Raw genomic sequence first — 21,582 nt, 5'->3', positions numbered from 1 at the left:
CCCAAAAAGTTATCAAATTGTGCATACCCTTTGATCCAGCAGTGTTTCTATTGTGCTTATATCCCAAAGAAATATTAAAGAAGGGAAAGGGACCTGTATGTGCTAAAATGTTTGTGGCAGCCCTGTTGGTAGTGGCTAGAAACTGGAAATTGAATGGATGCCCATCAATTGGAGAATGGCTGGGTAAATTGTGGTATATGAATGTTATGGAATATTATTGTTCTGTAAGGAATGACCAGCAGGATGAATACAGAGAGGCTTGGAGAGACTTACATGAACTGAGGCTAAGTGAAATGAGCAGAACCAGGAGATCATTATACACTTTGACAATGATATTGTATGAGGATGCATTCTGATGGAAGTGGATTTCTTTGATAAAGAGACCTAACTGAGTTTCAATTGATAAATGATGGACAGAAGCAGCTACACCCAAAGAAAGAACACTGGGAAACGAATGTGAACTATTTGCATTTTTGTTTTTCTTCCCGGGTTATTTTTACCTTCTGAATCCAATTCTCCCTGTGCAACAAAAGAACTGTTCGGTTCTGCAAACATATATTGTATCTAGGATATACTGCAACATATCTAACATATATAGGACTGCTTGCCATCTAGGGGAGGGGGGGAGGGAAGGAGGGGAAAAATCGGAACAGAAGCAATTGCAAGAGATAATGTTGTAAAAAAAAATTACCCTGGCATGGATTCTGTCAATATAAAGTTATTATTAAATAAAATTAAATAAAATATTAAAAAAAAAGATCCATAGAGGGAGATCCCATTTTAATGTTTAATAGCCCTATAAATACTTAATGAATGTTAAATTAGCAAAGAAAACATCATTTAATTACTTTTTTCTTTTGATTTCAAAATAACCAGTTGTTTTTCTTTATTTCAGACCAAAGCAGAAAAAAGATTCAGAATAGAGACTTATGAAGAACACATACTTCAAATATTAGAGACATTCAGAGAAAGGAAAACAAATTTTGGCATTGAACTGTCTCTAAAACTCACATTTACTGAAGACCTTTTTAATTTAATCGATACTGTAAAATCTTTTGGTTCTAATGCTCCAGAATTTGGGGAAGCTGAAGCTAGACCTCCAAAATCTGAAATACTTAAAGATGAAGTTCCTGGGGCAGAAGAAGCTGGGGATGGAGCCTCTGAAAAAGCAGCATCTGAAGGAGAGTCTAGTCGAAAGAATGAGGCACAAAATTCCGGTCTAACATTTCGATTTAGATACTCAAAAACTGAAAGCCTCCACCTTATCAAACACTATGCCTCAAACAAGGTAGGATGAAGAAAGTACACAATATGGAATGTTTTTAAACCAACTATAATAATAATTTATAATGACATTTATTATTATAATTTTATATAGAATTTTAAACTATGCCAAACTCTGTACAGATCTTATCTTATTATCCTCACAACAATCCTGGGAGATAGCCAGTATTATTTTTCCCATTTTATAGATGAGGAAACTGAGGCAAACACAGGTTAAATGACTTGTTGAGAGTTTTGGTTTTGTTGTTATTGAGTCATTGCAGTCACCTCTAACTCATTGTAATCCTATTTGGGGTTTTCTTGTCAAAGATACTGGAATCGTTTGTCATTTCCTTCTCCAGTTCATTTTATAGGTGAGGAAACTAAGACAAAGAGGGTTAAGAGACTTGTTCAGGATCTCATAGCTAGTTAGTGCCTGAGACTCAGGTCTTCCTTATTCTGAGTCTGGTACTCTATCTACTAATCCCCCTTTAAGATTTATACAATTAGTAAGTGTCTGAGGCTGAATTTGAACTCAGGACTTCCTGAGTCCAAGTTCAGTATTCTATCTACTGGGTCACCTGAGAATTGCTTCAATGATTTTTACTATCTAGAGCTGGCAAAAAAAAAAAAAAAAAAAAAAAAACAGAGAAAGACATTCAAAAACATTAAACTAGAATATGCATTACTGGTGAAAAAGTAAATATTGCAGCTAGAATGACACAAAGAGAGATTACTCCCTTTTTGTAAACAAGGGTGCAATTTTCTTTGTCTCAGAATTGATGTTTGTGGAGCAAACATCATTAAACTCTGATTTTGTCATTCATAGAAGTTTGTCAACCATATGTCAGGGTTCAGGTATATTGACCAGGGACTATGATCGCATATTATTCGAACACTGACACTAACTATCTATTAAATATTTTATAAGCTAATAGTAACAAGATATTTATAAAAGATGGTGTACAATTACTGATGATTCACTATAATTCATTATAAAGAATATTCTTTTGTTCTTTATGACCATAAGGCAATGAGATTCAATCCATAAACAACCAGTTTTATGACTTCCTTATATTTCCTATTTCCTATTTCACAAGTTTTAGAATTATTCAAGGTTTCAGCCATTTAGTCCAACCTGTGCCTTTAAAGAATCTTGTGTGTGTTGTATGTATGTTTCTTATGTGTGTTTGTGTGTGTGCTGAGTTTTTATGATAAAAGTGGATCTAACCATTTTGAAATAAATATCAAATCTTCTTTCTCCAAAAGTTCTCTTGGCTTGAAACTTTCCCCAATAACTATATAGTATCTTAATGGTAATAATAATGCAAGTATAGCTCTTAGATCCCAAACAATGAATACCTCAGATGCCAATAGAAAATCCCTACTGATAAATCTGCATCATAAACTAGTCAAATTTGACATCTTCTAATTTAATTCTTCAGAAAAATACACACATGGACACTTGGGAGAACTCTTCATAAAAACTCAGTGCATTACTCATACTTTGCAATCTGATCTGGGGATTAGAATATGTTTTGTGTATCTTTGAGGCTCAGTTATAAATTGGAATTGGAATCAGCAGAATGAAGCATTAATTTCACATGACTCACTCTGTACACAGTGTGAATTCTTCTTCCCTGAAACATTTTTGGAACTGATGACACTCATTCCCATCAGGTAGTCCCATCATCCTGCAGCTCAGAAGTCATGTGTGGATGACCAGCTGCCTGAAACTCTATGTCCAGAGTCCAAAATTCAAAGATCTCTGTACATGATTTGGGCCAACTACAACTATAGCAGGAAAACTATGAACGGGTCCAGCTCACACTTAAGACAGATAGAAACAAGATATTTGGATTGCAAAGTCTTCTGTCACTGTCACAAAATTTCTGTTTTGACAATTGTTAAGGTGCCTGGGACTTCTTCACTGCCAAGTTGTTAGCCTATGCTTTTCTACACATATACTAGCATTGTCCTACTTTTCCCTTCTCTTTTCTTCTCTCTTGCCCTACTTCTTCTCCCTCCTTTTCTCCTTCCTTTCTCTTCTTTCCCTGCTTTTTTCTCTGTCTACCTCCTGCCTTTCCTTTTTTATATATACTCTTTCCTCTCCCTCCTCTTTCTTTTTCCTTTTTGTTCTCTCCTCCTTGTTTTTTTCCTCTCTCCCCCATCTTTCTCTGCCTTTTCTCACTCTCTCCTTTCTCTATTGCCTTCATTTTCCTCTTTCCCTTTTCTCTATTCCCACTTACATTCCCTAATTCCCTTCTCTCTTCTTCCCTCCACTTCTTTCTCTCTTTTTTCTCACTGCTCATCTTTTCTCTTCTGCCTTCCTTTCCCTTCTTTTTCTCCCTCTTTCCTTTTACTCTTCCTTTTCTCTCTACTCCTCCTTTTTCTCCTGCCTTTCTTTTCCTCTTCCTTCCCCCTAAAATTAAAATTCCAGATCCTAGCTAATTGCCTGAACTTGGATAACTAATTTCATTGCTTTTAGAAATCAATCCATCCATCAATCAACAGGATTCCTCTTTCAGTCAGTCACAGGAGAAAATACATATACAAATAAGTATATAAAAATATATGTCACATACCTACAAGATAATTTCAAGGAAGGGGGGAAAGGGAGACATTAGTAACTAGGAGTGTTAGGGAGTATTAAGAAAGACCTCAATTAGGAGATGGTGATTAAAGTAATCGTTGAATGAAGCCAAAGATTCTGAGTTAGGGAAATGAGAAGAGAAAGCCCTCAGAACATAGGAGATGCCCAATACAAAGGTACAGAAATGAAACTTGGAACATTTTGAGCCAATAAAAGCAATAAAAAACCAATCTGGAGTATGTGAAGAAGAACAATGTGTAAAAAAAAAAAAAAAAAAAACCTGGAAAGTACTCAATAGTCTCTATCTCCTTCTCCTTCCTTTCTCTCCTCCTCAAAAATAAAAGGTGATTGGGCTAATGGAAGAAACATCAAAATGGTATCTGAGACCTGAATTCTAGAGCTGCCTTTGCTAACTAGTTGGCAGCTATGAACAAGTCACTCAAGTTGGTAGCATGATATAATGGAAGGAGAACTGAACTTGGAAGGGAAGCTCCAGTGGCAGTTCTAACCATCGTTAATCCTTTAGACTACAAATATCCATTCTGAGTCAAAGGATTCTCACTCCTATCCATGCACAAGTGCCTCTTTAGAACATTTTCTCTGTAATATTGACTTGACATTCACAAATGCTTCATATTTTAGTTTAGTATTTATTGAGAGTCTTTCTCCTTGTGTAGTCACTGCAAGTTCCAAATCTCATTTTGGTCTTCTGTAAGTTGGCTTTAATACTATTTATCCAGTGAGGGGTTGCTAGGTGGTACAATAGATGGAGCACTTGTCTTGGAGTCAAGAAGACCTGAGTTCAAATTCCAACTCAGACACTTGACACTAGCTATGTGACCCTGGGCAAGTCACTTAACCTTGATTGCCTCAAAAATAATAAAAATAATTCTCAAGTAACATGCCACCTCTAAGGAACTTTGTCAACTGAAATGTTGACTACTTAACATCTCTGAACAACTTACAGCTACTTAAATGTAGTTGACTTTTAGTTTCTCTGAGTCTTGGGTTTCTCAACTGCATCTTATTGTCAGTAAGGTCCTTTATAAAATCTTGTGAATAAAATGTTCATGGAAATGTGCTTAGATTTTAATTACTTATCTTAAAAACAAGGGCAATTGATTCACATTTCTCCTCTTTGTCCACTTTATAATGCAGACAAAAATTTTTTTACATGTAAAAGGAGAAGTTCAGCTTGGAAGATTCCAAATGCGAAATCGAGATTTTATGTTGAAAAGTACTTTCCTGGATGACTTAAAATCTCTGCCTACCAACTATGAAAAGGGAGAATATTTTGCATTCTTGGAAATGTATGGCACTCATTACAGTAGCTCTGGGAATATAGGAGGAAAATATGAATTGATATATGTATTGGACAAAGAAGAAATGCGCAAGAGAGGTAGGTCTAATGTTGGTGCTCTGTTGGTTTTTTAGACCAGAAAGTGGCCATAGCCACTTTCACTGATGACTTTCACCCCCCAAAAAAGGGCAAGGCAAAGTTTCCAGCAGACAAGTTCTACTATCTTGATTTTCTGAAAGAGGAGAAATATGTTTGAGTACTCTGCTCAATAACTTTATCAATCAAATGAAGAATAGACTATCTCCTGGAAATTCTTCAATTTGGTCATGGACCTCCCAGCAGACCCTCAAGAGAATCTTGTGAAACATATGCAACTGAAACTTGTTTAACATTTAGCAGATAACAAAACTGTTCCCAGAAAAATACAATTAAAAAGATGAAAGAAGTTTTATAGAACCCATAGTTTTTGTTTTTGTTTTTGTTTTTTTTTCATCTATTTTATCAAGCAACAGACTGCTTTGATTACATCCTCATAATTTCCCTGGTTTTCTTCAAGTCCCAGCTTATACCCCATCTCTTACAGGAAGTTTTTCCCAATCATTCTTGATTCTAATTTCGTCCCTCTGTTAATAACTTCCAACTTATCCTCTAAATAGCTTTTTTGTATAATTTGTTTTCTCGTTGGATTTGTAAGTTCCTCAAGGGCAAGGACTATCTTTTTCTTTTCCTTGTATTCCCATACTTAGTATGTAATAGGGGCTTAATAAATGCTTACAGACAGAATAACATGTAGGACATTGAATATTGTCCAATTCAGCTAAACTCATTTTTGAACACTGTTAAGTACACACACACACACACACACACACACACACACACACACCCATATATATATATATACACACACACACACACACACACACAAACTCATAACCAAATCAATTTTTGCCCTCTCAGAGCTTACTTTCTATGGGGAGGGAAGAGTTTCAGTAGGCACACTGCTAAGTAAATAATGCAGAATTCAGGCTGAGAGTGATGTATAATAAGGCAGGAAAGATAGGCTGTGAAGAGCTTTAAAAGGCAAAGAGATAAATTTACATTACCAAAAAGAATAGGGTAGAATTCCAGTTCATTTAGTTTGAGGTAAGGGTGAGGTGACAATGTCAGAAGCACCCTTTAGGAAAACATTTAGCAGCATTGTGAAGAATGGATGGATTACTAGGCGGGGGGAGAGGAGAGAGGGGATGGGACGGCGTAGATAATTCAAGGAAAACAATTAGGATGCTATTTCAATAATCCAGATGTGTAGTGATGAGTACCAGAAAAAAATTGGTGGCTGTGTGATTAGAGAAAAAACAGATGCAAAGGGTATTATGAAGGAAGAACCAGAAAGATGTGGTCACTGATTAGTTGTACAGGATTTGGGGAACTAGGAGTTCAAGATGACAGCAAGATACTGAACCCTGGGTGATTGTAAGGAGAGTGACAGAAATAAGAGAATTTGGAAGAGGCATGAGATTGGGAAGAAAGTGAATGAGCTCTTTCTTGGATAAATTGAGTTTGAGAGGAGAGAGTTTGAGAGAGTCTTGAGATAAATTGAGTATGGTGATTTAGAATCTCCATAAACTGTTGGAAATGACATTTCCTCTCTCTCTATGCTTCATTTTCCTCATGTATAAAATAAGATCTAAATGATCTAGACGAAATGGGATCATAGAATTTCCTATGAAGTTATGATTCATATTATTTTTCCTATAAAAACCTATGAAAAAGGATATAAAATTTAGAGGTGGAAGGTTTGTTAGAGGTCATTAAAGTCAATCCCCTCATTGTGCAAATAAGGAAACTGAGGGTCAAATGGCTTGCCCAGGATCACAGTGTCTGATTTGGAATTTGAATGTCAATCTTCCTCCCTCTGGGTCCAGTGCTATAAGTCCATTATTCTGCTTCTCTCTTACATTCCCCTCTCTAGACATGAAGTATATTTTGTGCCCATGATCCCATGTCCTGGTTCAGTATAGCCTCCCTCCACCACTCCTTCCTCATTCCCAATCCAAAACCTTTGCTTCCTAAGAATGGCAGAACAAGGTGTGCTATTCACCATTAAGTTGGCAAGCAACAGAATTCCATTGAGTACAATTGAGTGATGTTAATAAGAGAAGGTGCAGAAAGATAGCCATGATGCTTTTGTAAGCAGCAATGACTCCCCAGAAGCAAAATAAATCTTTTTTTTTCTTTCCAAGTAGCAAAGTCAGAGTTTATTTGAATTTGATTTAATGTATAAATCCTCTAGGAATATTCAAATGAATTCTTTTTGTAGGTCTTGAAGTACATGATGTGCGGAAATGCCTTGGATATGATTTCGATTTTTCTTTTCAAACTATAATTGATTTCCAAGCCAACATAAAACATTCTGATTGTTCAGCAATAAATACAAGGCAATTAGGTAAGTATGGCTCTATCCAGGCTACTGTGTGTGACCATGTATCTGCCTCCTTTCTCTGGAAATAAGAATCCCTACTACCTTTTCTTCTCTCTCAACATTTTTATGCTTTTGGAGCTGGGTCAGAATGTCTCTCTAGATTTACACCAGAACAGAACCACTGAAAAGTTAAAATACTTTGTATAAGATCTGACAGGAAATCACTAACAATAGAAATAAAGAAGCAAGGATTTATTAAGTACTTATTATGTGCCAGGCAGTGTATTAAGCTTTACAAATATCTCACTTGATCTTCACAAAAGCCTAGGAAAGTTGGTATATTATTTGTCTCCATTTTACAGATAAAGAAACTGAAGTAGAGGTTAAATGATTTGCCCAGGTTTATACAGCTAGTAAGTGCCTAAGGCAATATTGGAAATCAGATCTATCTGACTTCAAGTTAAATGTTCTGTTTGCTTCACTGTGCTATAGATTGGGGTAAGTACTTAAGGTCATATCTTGAAGTCCCAGGTTTGTCCAACTCACTGCATTACTTTTTAAATTTCTCTGCCATCACTCTGGCTTGTCTTAAAATATCAGTTCTTTCTCCCTATCCCTGATTGCAAGGGCAGGCACATAAGCTAATTGAGGGCAGGAACTATTCTTGTTTTTTTAACCTCAGAATTTTTATCAAGTTGCCTAGTATACAATAAACACGTAATAAATAATTGTTAGTCTGACTTCTTGTGGATTTTGCAGCTCTCTCCCTGACTCAAAATTTACTTGTCTCAAGCCTCACATACCTAGAGTTCTTTCTTCTAGCCTTTTTCATCTCCATGTCAAAAGTTACCTGTCTCAAGTCCAATTCTTACCTTACTCTTCCTTACTCTTCCAAGTTATCTGATAACAAATTTGAGATGAAGTTAAGGATTGATAATGATTTCTTGTGTATCCCAAAATATATATTATTTTCATTTTAATGGTATTTTTAGTGATTTCATGCAAAGGAGTGAATAAAGTAAGGATTTCCATTGATAGGGAAGATATTTTAATATGTCATATTCTCATCAAATGAACAAGGAGAGAAGCTGGCTTGACCATTGCTCCAGTTTTCATTCCAGACATCTTTCTAGCTCTTTGGATTTGTCTTCACTGTTGTAAATACCTTAATGGCCCTGGAATGGCATGAACTATACCCCCTTCCCCCAGGCAGTCTCTCTGTATTTGTTCCTATTCGTTGTCCTTAACTATGGCACATGTTGGCCCCATTCCCACAGATGCCATGTCCCCAAAATTCTCTATTCATTCCACTGGAAATCAAAATACTACTTCCCCCCTTCCCTATTTCTTCCTTACAAGGTACAAGTTCAGACTATAAGAAAGCTCCAAGCCATGCTAGGGCCCTTCTTTCTGGAGCCTCTAGAAAAAGAGTCAAGAAATGGAACTTCTTTAATAGTTGAAGCAAACATCTGCAGAAGGGAGGAACAGTAGAAAGAATATGAGTTTTGAAATGAAAAGAGCTAGGTTCAAATTCTAGCCATGATACTAACTTTTATACTTACTTGGTGTATGTTACTTAACTCCTCTGAAACTCAATTTCCTCAATTTCAAAATGAGACAGTTTAACTAGATAATTCCAAAGTTTCCTTTTTTCTTTAAATCTGTGATCCTATGAAGTAGTTATATTTCAGGGAGTTTTTAGGCTTTGTTGGAGAGGAAATGATTAGTACAGAAGGAATAGAGTGAGCTTCTGCCTTGCTGACCTGTTTAAGATAGTACAGTGAACCTGTACTAGGTATTACTGCTATGTCATTAGATGAAAGACTTCTTAGGGTTTCTGTTTCAAAAAGAGCTATTTATGGATTTGTACTTCTTGTGGAGTTCCTCCTTTTGGCTTTCATAGTATCTTGCCTTTCAACTGTCTTCTGGATCACTACTTCCTCACAGGAAAGAGTCACTGTTTAAACAGTGTGGAGCTCAGAAAGCTTTTCAATGCCCTCTTTTAAACTCAAATTTCAAGCACTGAATTTATTGATTCAGTTGGAGATAAGGAGCCATAGTAGAGTTAATCAGTTTCTTTGGACACTTTCCAGCCACAATTTACAAACCATGTCACACACACACCCCCCATCCTGATCTTTCCACCCTCAATTCCAAGAACCTTAGACCCTACCAAGGTTCTGATAGGTATTCCACCTTATCTTGTTCAGGACTAGATTTTCATGCTACTTACCACTACCAGCAATAAATGCTTCCATCCAAATAAATAAATAAATGCTTCCATCCAAATTTTTCTCCCCATACTTTTAGCTCCTCTTTTGTGTTACATTCCTCCATTTGAATGTAAGTCTCTTGAGGCTTACTTGGTTATTTTTATACCTCCCAATGCTTTATCACTATCCCAGTCTCTGGCACATTTTTTGGTTTTTGGTTTTTGCTTATATATGTTTTTTACATATTTCTTTATGAATCATGGGAGAGAAAAATCAGAACAAAAGAAAAAACCATGAGAGAAAAAAAAAAGAAAATGGAAAAAATGTGAATATACCTGTGTCTGGCATATATTAAGGACTTAATACATGCTTTATCCAACTCTCCTTGGACGGACCAGTTTTTAGAAGGCTGAGTCATGTCACCTTCACAAAAGTTTTATGTGGAAGCCATCTTAGGTTCCCAGAGACTATGTCCCTTCAACACAAGCTCTAGCAGGTTCTACCTAGCTGAAACATATCAGGTACTGTCTTGGCAATAAATAGTGTTTGTCACTTAAGGACCAGCCTCCTTAAGATTAAGGGCCATCACTGGAAATTTTGCAATCATGCAATGAATTTTTTGTCTATGACAACCCATATATTAAAGAAAAATACAAAAAATCCTCAGGCTTGGTAGTCAATCTTCACTTTTGCAGAAACAATGGTAGAGTAGTAGAAGGAAGGTAAAGAGGAGACATAATGGGAAAAATAGATTTCATTATATTGCCAATAATATACGTATAATTATATGTATATATATGAAATAGTAACAAACATTATCTATAAAATGTAGGATGAGGTGGAAAATTCACTAATTTGTTCATGCCCTTATACAGATACCCTAAATTGTTTATATCCTTATACAGACAGATAGATGATAAATACAGATAGATAGATGGATAAAGCACTTATTTTGTTACCAGGCACTGTTTGAAATTTTGAGAAATATAAAACCAAGAAAAATTATTCTTACCCTTGAAATACTTACATTTTAGTAGGGGAGGATAGCAGCTAAAGAGAAGGGGAAAAGTGAAAGGAAAGATACCCAAATAGCATCAAGGCAGGTGGTATGTAGATAGAATAGACCAGAGAATGAGCTAGTAAAGAATAAACAGAGTCTGACTGGGACTCATGATGTGGTGATTCCAGGCAAGGGTTTGGCAATCATCCTGCCAGTCTCAAGGTTGAGTCATCCTCAGGGGTATACTTCCCAGCTGCTTTGATGCAGTAATTCCACTATTAGTGTTATCCTAAGAATGTCCTATGTATTATGAAATATTCATAGCAGCATCTTTTGTGACAATATTTTTTTTTTCAAATGAAACAGGTACCCATTAAATGGGGAATGTATATGAGCAAATACTACTATGACAAATGTGGGAAATTAGGACAAACATGGGATGATTTATATAAAGTTACATAGTGAAGAAAGCAGAACCATGAAAACAAAATATGTGTTAAAAATAACACTAATGAACAATTGCTGAAGAGCTATAATAAATTATCTTAGTCCTGGAGAACTGATAAGGAAATATACTCTCCTCATCTCAGTAGAGAGATGAGAACAATGAAGAGATAACAAGGTTCATGCTGTCAAATGTGTTTAATCTATTGAATGATTTTGTTCAAGTTTTTTTGTTGTTCAGTTGGAAATTGGGGCAAGGATTAAGGAAAAATAATATGTTAAAACAAAAGTCAGTAATAAAACTACAAGAAAGAAAAATGCATCAATCTTTTTAACCTCTTTTTCTCTCTCCCTTTCCTTTCTTTGAAAATCAACAGAACATTAAAAAAAAAAAAAAAAAAACCTACTCGTAGGCTCTCTGTCTTATTTAACTACTATTATAACTTCTGATGACATTTCTTTTTTTTTTTTTTTTGAGGCAATTGGGGTTAAGTGACTTGCCCAGGGTCACACAGCTAGACAGTGTCTGAGATCAGATTTGAACTCAGGTCCTCCTGACTTCAGAGCTGGTGCTCTATCCACTGCGCCACCTAGCTGCCCCTCTGATGACATTTCTAAGGGAATATTTGTATCATTCCCCCTCTCCTCACTGGAATGTAAATATGTCTTCATTCTGGCATATAGTTCATTCTGAATGTTCACTCATATTGACTTTTTTCTGTTCTTATTGATTCTTTTGTATTTTAAAGTTTCTACTGATCTTCTCATCAGAAATATATGGAAGAGGCAGCTACTTGGTGTAGTGTGATAGAGCACCAGCCCTGAAATCAGGAGGATCTGAGTTCAAATGTGGCCTCAGACACTTAACACTTCCTAGCTGTGTGACCCTAAGCAAGTCAATTAACCCGAATTGTCTCAGGGGAAAAAAAGAAAGAAATATATGGAAATCTTCTGTTTCATTAAAGCTCTACTTTTTTTCTGCTGTAGATTTTTGTTCTAATTAATTTTTATTGTAAATCCATATCTTTTTGTCTTTTTGTATATGTATTCCAAGATTTCTGCTTTATAGCAGTAGCTGTCAAATTTTGTTTTATTCTGATTGTACTATCTCTGTATGTGAATTCTTTCTCTTTGGCTGCTCATAATATTTTGGATTTCAGCAATAATATTTCTGTGAATTTTCATTTTAGATTTCCTTTCAGGAGGTGACAAATAGAATACTTGTCATATTACTTTTACACATTACACATTATATATTACTTTTATTCTAATAGATATAGGAAATTTTATTTCATGACTTTTTTGAATACTAAATGACATTCAAGTTCTTGTTTGGATCATAGTTTTCAGGAAGTTGAATGTTTACTAAATGATGTCTCCTTGATATGTATTTCAAGTTAACTATCTTTTATGAGGTAACATATTTTCTTTCATTTTTTTTGGTACTTTGATTTTGTTTCCATATTTCTCATTGTTTCATATTGTCATTAACTATTGCTTGATTTCTAATTTTCAGAGTCTGTTATTTGAGTAGAGTTTTGTATCTATTGTACTAAGTCACTAATTCTTCTTCCAGATATTTTCTCCAAATCTCTCTTTTTCAATTCTTTCTTTTAGCACTCTCATTTCATTTGTAATATTGTTTTTAAAACTTTGGTGGGGGAAGTGGGAAATCTTGCTTTATTTCTTATAAGAATTCTTGTTGATCTTGCAGCCAAGCTATGCTTTTGAAGCTTTGCTTGTGGATATTTTGAATTTCTTCTCCTTTTTCTAGACTTGTATCTTGTGTTATAATAATTCTTTATCATGGGAGGTTTTTTTTTTTTGTTTGTTTCTTCATTTGTTTGTTTATTTATTCTTCTAGTCTTACTTCTTATATTAGAACTTTGTGTTAGAAACAGTCTCTGTACACTTTTGTCATCTAATTGGAAGGAACTGTAAGCTCAGTCTTATTGAGTTATAGATTGACTCCTGGTGCTAAAATTCCTGTCCTACTCACTTACCTCTGGGCTGAGTCCATGATAGATAACTGTAGAATTACAACACAATTGTTGGCCACTCCTCTGCATCTGCCCACAGATTAAATCCAAAATCCTCAGTTGTGATTAGAATTTCAGAGTTGTAGATTTACCCTTAGTCTGAGCCCAGGATTTGAATTTAAAACTCTATTCCTAATTCAGCTGCTACTTCATCCCTGTTTCACAGTTTGTCTCTTGATGCTTTGCTTATGACTTTAATTGCTACTCTTGACCTGGAAAAATGGTCCATTGCGGTTTCCCCTAAAAATTTCCAACCCTAGCTCAATAGGGATCTTTTAAAATCTTTGTGAGAAGAGTTTAGGCAAGAACTGGGCTATATTGTTTCTTCCTGCTCCATGATTTTTGCTGATCTCTATCAAGAACTTCTAGTTTATATCAATAATTTCCAGCATCATTTATTTACTTTCATGATCCTGTCCAATAAGGGCATATAAAACATATCCTGTGATATGTAATAGTATATATGAAAGTATATGTGAAAGCCATCTAGAGGGATAATGTAGCTGAGGACAATAAGACAGACTGGCTATTAGAGGTAGATATTTTTTATTTCTCAAACTGTTATCATGAACCATTTATATCCTATTGTCATCAGCTATTCATCCATCCTGGACTGTTACATAGCCACATATTCTCCAGCTTTGCTAAACTAATGGAGTCTAGCTGCTACTCAGTTAAAAAAAAAAACAACAACTAGAAGATAACCCCAAGATCCTTAAATTGGAAACACAATCATCATGTAGATGGTACAAGGCAAGCCCACAGTATGAGAAATATCTCTGAATACTTTCTTGTACTGGGATAGGAAATATATGGTGGTTGTTGAAATCATCAAGGCTGTGGAGATGAAAACAAGGTTACCTAAACAGCCATGAAAGCCAACCAAGACATGAGAGACTGAAAAAAACCAAAGCTGCTTTATCACAGAGTATTCACTAAAATCCAGTCTCTGATCCATTAAACACTGATTTCCTGAATTTACCAGCATTGGATCTTCAGAAAGAATTTCCAAAAGAATAGCCTAGAAGGAAATACATTCACCTCCTCACTCCTGCCTCCTTCGTCAGGGACTAGACTCAGACCCATCAGCTCAATTTTTGGTTTATTTATATTACTATTATAATTTTGAGACATATTTAATAAACCTCAGTTTGTGTTTTCAGGACATCCTCCAATACCTATGCTAATGTCCACTATTTGCCAGGTTAGAATGATGACTTATTGAGACATGCACTGATAGTATGTACATATAGATCCAAAAAGATTTGAAATCTTCAAAGGCCATCTCAATCAAATTGTCAAGATTTGGAATAATTTCCTTATATTTTATTATTTTTAATGTATTATTATTCTATTATTCCCATTACATAGATTTAATTATCATTCCACATATTTTCCTTATATTCCATAAATTCCTTATTTAATGACTGGTTCAATTTATGAAAGATTATGATACTCTTGCTCTCCCTCTCTGCAGATGACAAGAGCCACAAACACGTGATAGAAGATATTATTTCACTCATAGAAGGAGGAACTAGAGAATATGCCACTCAACTCAAGGAAAAGCTGTTTCGAGGACCTCAGGCAGTTAATGTGACTGATTTTTTCAGCTGGAGCTCCTCCTTAGAGAAAGCACCTGTACTCATCAATCAAAAGGTAAGGAATGCATTATTTCTGATGAAGTATTCCTATGCATATTCTCATAAAGTAGAATGGAGTGTTTTGAGAGTGCTCAAGTCACAGATTCAGGAAATCTAAAGGCTGGAACAGATTTTAAGGGATCACTTATTTTATCCTGTTTTTATAGAGGATCCCATTGCCTTTTCAGACAATGTGTGATAATTCACATTTATCTAATCCTTAAAGGTTTACAAAGCACTGTCTTCCCAAGTCTATGAGGAAGCAAGTATAAATATAACTATGCCTGTTTTACACATTAAATTATGAAATTATGAAGTTAAATGAATTTCTCCTGGTTATGTAGCTAGTAAACATTGGAGCTGCGATACCAAAATCTTGTGTTCTTTTTCATCACATCATGTTGAATCTCTATTAGTTTTATTGACTGCTACAGAATGGCTACTCCTTTTCCCCTCAGGGTTCTAGAAGTAACCTTGAGCTTTTAACATTTTTGATTTTTAACATTATTACTCATAAGTCTTGATGGTGTGGTACCTATTGATCATGAAACTAATATCAATTAGCTAGCCAAAATTAATTGCCTTTTAGAACTATGTACTAAGGTAATATGATAAGAGCAATTGGTATAAAACTTTACCCCAAAAGTCTGTGACACAATTTCCCAAAAGTACCAGAGAGTCAAGGGGAAAAATGAACTCAAGCTTAGAGATCACATGTGCCAAAGAAGAAATTCACATCTTCTGGCTCAATGGAAATCCTTTTTGTTTTACTTCCTGAGTATTCCTCCAATATCCAGTACATTGTTGAGCTTTGAGATTCTAGGTTCTTGTAGTTCCTGCTTATAGAGTTCTGAACCTGCTTTTCTGACCTTGGCTCCTCATGTATGTTTCTTTGAGCCATTGTTATTTCAGGGACATTCTTACTATCCATCACTGATAGGAAGTCCAAATTTTCTGAACTTTTGAAACTCTCAATGTCAACTCTCTAGTCAAAGAGTAAAAGGGAAGGAGAACACTTTAACACTTAGCTTATGACTTTGATTGCTTTTTTTTCAATAGAGATGGAATTCTTCACATCTATTCTGAACTTTTAATTAATGATTTTCAGAACTCTTCCCCAATTTAATATTTTTTTCCAATTACATGTAAATATGGGTTTCAACATTTACTTTTATAAGATTTTTATTTCCACTTTTTTCTCCTCTCCCCAAGATGGAAAGCGATATGATTATACATATACCATCATATCAAACATATTTCTACATTAGTCATGTTGCAAAAGAATCAGCACAAAAGGGAAAAACCACAAGGAAAAAAAGTAAAAATTGATGCATTCAGATTCCATAATTCTTTCTCTGTTTGGATGACATTTTCCATCCCAATTCTATTGGAGTAATCTTGGATTACATATTGCTGAGAAAAGCTAAACCATTGTCCAATTGATGGGCATCCCCTTGATTTCCAATTCTTTGTCACTACAAAGAGAGCTGCTATAAACTTTTTGTAAATGTTGGTCTTTTCCAATTTTTATGATTTCTTTGGACTACAGATCCAGTAGAGACACTGCTGAACTAAAAGGTATGCACAATTTTATAACCTTTTGGGCAAATTCCAAATTGCTGTCTAGAATGGTTGGATCAGTTCACAACTCTTCCAATGATGCATTAATGTCCCAATTTTCCTAGATCCTTTCTAAACATTTATCATTTTCCTTTTCTCTCATATTAGCCAATCTGATAGATATGATGTAGTACTTCAGATTATTTTAATTTGCAATTTTCTAATCAATAGTGATTGAGAATATTTTCTCAATCACTATTGATAACTTTAATTTCTTCATAATTCTTAGAACTTAAAGAAATATTCTTATCTGATAAAGTTAACAGGGCTACAGCATCTTATTTCTTGCCTTACCTGGTGTAAGGGGTAAAATATTTCCCTTCAAGCATTGTACAGTACAGTCAGGCTAGCCACTTATTATTCCTCTGGCACTACATTTCATTTCTTATCTCCATCTGTTTTTATGCTACCTGGGATGCACCCCCCCTTCTTGCTTCCACCTCTTAGAATATCTAGTTTCTTTCAAAGCCTGATTGATTCAAAGTTTAGCTTGATTGTGAAAACCAACACAGGATCTTATTTGATCCTCCTATCTGCCAAGGTCACTCCCCCACTTTTTGCTTATTTTATATTTTATAATATTTAAAAGTGAAAAAGTTGTCTTCTGTGGAATGTAAGCTCCTTAAGGGCAGTCATTATTTCCTTTTCATCTTTGTACCTCCTATACCTAATACAGTCTGGCAGGGTAATAGGCTCTGTTATGTCTTGACAAATTGGATAATATAATTTCCAACCATTTTCAGCTTGAAAAATAAGTAGGTAATGAAGTTTTCTTGTTTAACAGAAGGACAAACTAGTCAGGAAAATGCATTGTTCCTCGGTAATCTTTTCTATAACTGCAGGACCATGAAAACTGTCATTTCCTTAGTAGAGTCCTTATACTTTATGGGGTTTGCATTCCTCAGAATTAGTTCTTCATTGCATACCTTTCATTTTTATCTCTTCAAAGACTGTTTATGCATTTAACCAAATTGTATGGTTTTCATGGCCCCTGTATTCTTGTGCCCTGGTTTCACTGGCTCTCATTTCCCTCTGAAGAGTAAAGCAGAATGAATTCCTCTTCTGAGGAAATCAATACAACTCCAGTCTTTGTTTACACTGTTTCTGGCAATGTGGCAGCTTGGGAAAGAATCCTTTCTTTCTACCAAATAAATATAACAGAGTTGAAAGTCTCCATCCTATGGTTTAATTCATAGAAAACTTAAATTGATGGACCCCTGCGTCATCTCTAAGGTCACAATTTCAACAACACAATAATTATGTTCTGCAGGAATTTTAAGGACAGGAGGTTGTGTTTTTCTCCTCTCTTAAATAGCTTGGATTCCAGAAAGACTTTTAGAATTCTATGTTCCTTTGTTTTATGGAGCTCAGTCCCCAAAGGACCTCCCCCAGAATTCCAGGGTCAGAAAGGACCACAGAAACCACATAATCTAACAAGATTCCCCTCTACCATAATATACCTCTGCTTCTGACTTTTTACCTACTAAGAAAAAAAGCAAAATAAAATATTTTCTGGCAGAACTGTATTATACGTTATTTAAAAACAAAAGTGATTATTTCTTCAAAAGAAATAGTTTTTCTTCCCCTAATAAACCCCAGGAAATAATACAGTACAGTAGCTTGTGTATATTTCCCATATATCAATTTTTATATGCAGAAAACTTTGGGTACAGATTTAAAAGTCTTTCTCTGATAGAATTTAATTGAAGACTTTTGTAGGATGTAAATTGCTTGGGGGCATGGATTATTTTAATTTTATCTTTGCATCTTCCAGTGCCTAGCCCAGGGCATCAAATGCTGTAGGTACTTTTTTATAAATTGAATTAAACAGAATGGAATTGAGGCCTTCCTTAATCTCAAATCTATGTCAGCTAGTGAATTTTGAACACAGTCTTTATATTTGTCATTATGTAGTTTAGAAAATGTGACATAAGAGAAGTTTTCCCTTGTCTAGTCATGTGATTAATAGTTCATTCTTTTCATTGGTAGGCTTTGTTTCCCACCTGTTTCACTAGGTTTGGAATAAGCAATTGATCATACTGGGAAGAAAAGTATATGTAAATTGCTCATGATCATGAAGTTTATTAATGTATTTTTGCTACGAGAGGTCATTTAATGCTCTAAAAGAGAGTTTCCAGAAAGAACAAATGAACTTTCCAGAAAGAAATATTGGAATTCATGCTTTCTTGTGATTTGGGCTCAACTGTTTACCTTCATGAATTCAATGAAGGATTAGACTTGGTGATCTCTTCCATTCCTATAGGCCCCCTCTAAGTCTATAAGCCTGTGGTGAATTTCTCAGTATGATTTCATCAATTTCCATCTTTTGATGTTGTTACTGTTAAATCATTTTTAGGTGGGTCTCATTCTTTGTGAGTCCATTTGGGGTTTTTCTTGGCAAAGACACTAGAATGGGTGGCCATTTCTTTCTCTGATTCATTTTATAAATAGCAAAAAAATAAAAAATAAAAAACAATAAAAAAATAAAAATGTATAAATAAGAAAACAAATATAAAAAACAAAAATATATATATAAAACAAAAACAAAAAACAAAACAGGGTTAAATGACTTGCTAGTGTAGAGCATAGGACCCACCGGCAAAGAAGACATCTGCCAGAGGGATAGAATACAATCTGTCCTCAGTTGCTGGATTTGCAAGGATAGGGAGGTAAGCTACTAAGATTTTGATACAAGTCTTCAAGTCATAGCACAAAGAAGGATGGTGATGAGAGATAATTCTTCAGAGAAACTGACTTCAGACTTGGCACATCCAAATTTGACTAAATCTTTTCCTCCCTAGCCAGTATGTGGGATAACCAAGTCCTTTGTGTCATCCACCACAGTCTTGTCAAGTGTAATGTGGTTTTTGTTTGTTTGTGAAGGGAATAGTTTCTTTTTGAAGCATAAATAAGGCATAATAAACCATGAGAAAAAAATTAATCAAAGCAATAACAGCAAATAAAAAAAAAAGGTGAAAATACTATTCTTTGATCCACATTTGGTCTCCCTAGTTCTATCTCTGGATGGGGATGGCGCTTTCCATCACAAATCTATTGGAATTGTCTCGATTCTCCCCGTAGTTGAAAAAAGTCAAGTCCATCACAGTTGATCATCACATAATCTTCTTGTTACTGTGTACCATGTTCTCTTGGTTCTGCTCACTTTACTTAGCATCAGTCAGTCTTTCTAGGCTTTTCTGAAATCAGCTTGAAAAATAAAATACTATTTTAAAAACCAACAATGCAGTGATGCAAGGAATTTTGAGGCCCTTCAATTTCTAAACTACCTATAAATTGAATATGCCATGAATAGAAACAAACAAAAAGAAATACTTAATCCACACATATAGTATTCACTTAAATATTCATTAAATATTTAATATATGTTTAAAGAATGTTTAGGTGGGGAGAGAACAGGTAGTTAGGTGGCTCTGTGGATAGAACACCAGCCCTGAAGTCAGGAGGACCTGAGTAAAATCTGGCCTCAGACACTTAACACTTCTTAGCTGTGTGACCCTGGGCAAGTCACTTAACTCCAACTGCCTCAGCAAAAAAAAAAAAAAAAAAAAAAAGTTTAGGCTAGATACCGGGGGAAACCGCAAGATCACAAGAGATAGCCTATTGCAAAAGAAGGAGCATAAGACTCTTTAGTTAGAGGAATAGAATTCAAATTCTGGTTCTTCTTTTATTATGCTAAACTTGGGGGAATCGTCTAATTTCTCTTGGTCTCAGTTTCCAACTCTGCAAAATGAGGTTGGTAGATGAGTTTATCTATAAGACCCCTTCCAGCTCTAAATCCTAGGATTCCAAAACACAGGTCCATGACAATAGCAGTAATAATAATGTTGTTGTTGATAAATAGCATTAATTTAGCACTTTAAGGTTTTATACAACATTTTTTATGTGTTGTTTATTTTATCTGTAGCTATCTCCAATAGGTAATTTGGTTCCAGTGAGAATGAAAGATGCACATGAAAAGAAACAAAATTTGGAAAGAGCTGTAAATGACTACCTTAGTGAGTTCAGTGTCCACAAGTGCCAGCCCTGTCAAAATGGAGGAACCACAATGCTATTGGATGGGGAATGCATGTGTGCCTGTGGAACTGAATTTCGGGGAATTGCTTGCCAGATTAAGTCAGTTGTTTGAAGGTGAGTAAATTTCTTTTGAGAAAAGACATACTCTCATAGGTCATTTTACTTGCAGACTGTGACATGTTCACCTCTAGATTATCAATTAAAAATGAAGATGATTATTGACTCAATAGTGGAAAATAATAAATTATTCTGAAATTTCACTTTTCACAGAAATTTCTACATGTTCTTCACTAGCTTTTTATCACTGCTGAAAATTCAATTCAACAAGCATTTGTTAAATGTCTAACACCTGCCAGTTACTGTGCTAGCCTCTAAGGATATTGAGGAAAACATACAAAGTCCTTGTCTTCAAGGAACTTACATTTCATTACAGTAGGGAGAAGTAAATGAAAAGTAGAGTAATGATGGGTAGTAAAGTAATGATGGGTTTCTGGCCTATCCTTGTTTCTATTCAACCTCTAATGAAAATTGAATAAAAAAGGAAGTCCTCAATGGAAATTAAGTGGATCTCATCAATTGGGGAATGGCCGAATAAGTTATGGTATGTGAAGGTAGTGGAATATTACTGTTCCATAAGAAATGATGAGCAAGCTGATTATGTAAATCGTTTCAGGCTTTTATGAAAACAATATTTTTTAAATAAATAACTCCATCATAAACTGATGATGAGTGAAGTCAACAGTACCAAAAGAATATTGTATTTGGAAACAACAAAATTATATGATTTACAACCATGATAGACTTAGGTCTTCTCAGCACTGTGATGATCCAAGACAATTCCAATAGATTTGGAATAGAAAATGCCATCCACAACCAGAAAGATAATTATGGAGATACTTCTTCAAATTCAGAATTCAAGGGACAGAGATTGAATCGCAGAAGGAAGGCAATGAAGAAAATGGCAGAGTAAAGGTGACATGGAAGAAGAAAACTGATGAATCATCCCCTGCAAT

At 35.0% G+C, this 21,582-nt stretch overlaps 1 protein-coding gene across 1 annotated transcript in view; it reads left to right on the top strand.

Moving 5' to 3' along the window:
* Window positions 1-20,684, top strand: part of C9 (complement C9) — a 42,655-nt gene extending 21,971 nt beyond the window's left edge. Inside the window, exons 6-10 of the mRNA XM_051971029.1 lie at window positions 896-1,288; window positions 5,015-5,255; window positions 7,477-7,602; window positions 14,752-14,930; window positions 20,460-20,684. Coding sequence (XP_051826989.1) covers window positions 896-1,288; window positions 5,015-5,255; window positions 7,477-7,602; window positions 14,752-14,930; window positions 20,460-20,681 — 1,161 coding nt within the window. The 3' untranslated portion in view covers window positions 20,682-20,684. The remainder of the gene's footprint in view (window positions 1-895; window positions 1,289-5,014; window positions 5,256-7,476; window positions 7,603-14,751; window positions 14,931-20,459) is intronic.
* Window positions 20,685-21,582: the final 898 nt, after the last annotated feature.

This window comes from Antechinus flavipes, chromosome 1 (assembly GCF_016432865.1).
Source record: "Antechinus flavipes isolate AdamAnt ecotype Samford, QLD, Australia chromosome 1, AdamAnt_v2, whole genome shotgun sequence".
Classification (NCBI taxonomy): Eukaryota; Metazoa; Chordata; class Mammalia; order Dasyuromorphia; family Dasyuridae; genus Antechinus; species Antechinus flavipes.
This window is presented reverse-complemented; position numbering and strand designations above follow the sequence as displayed.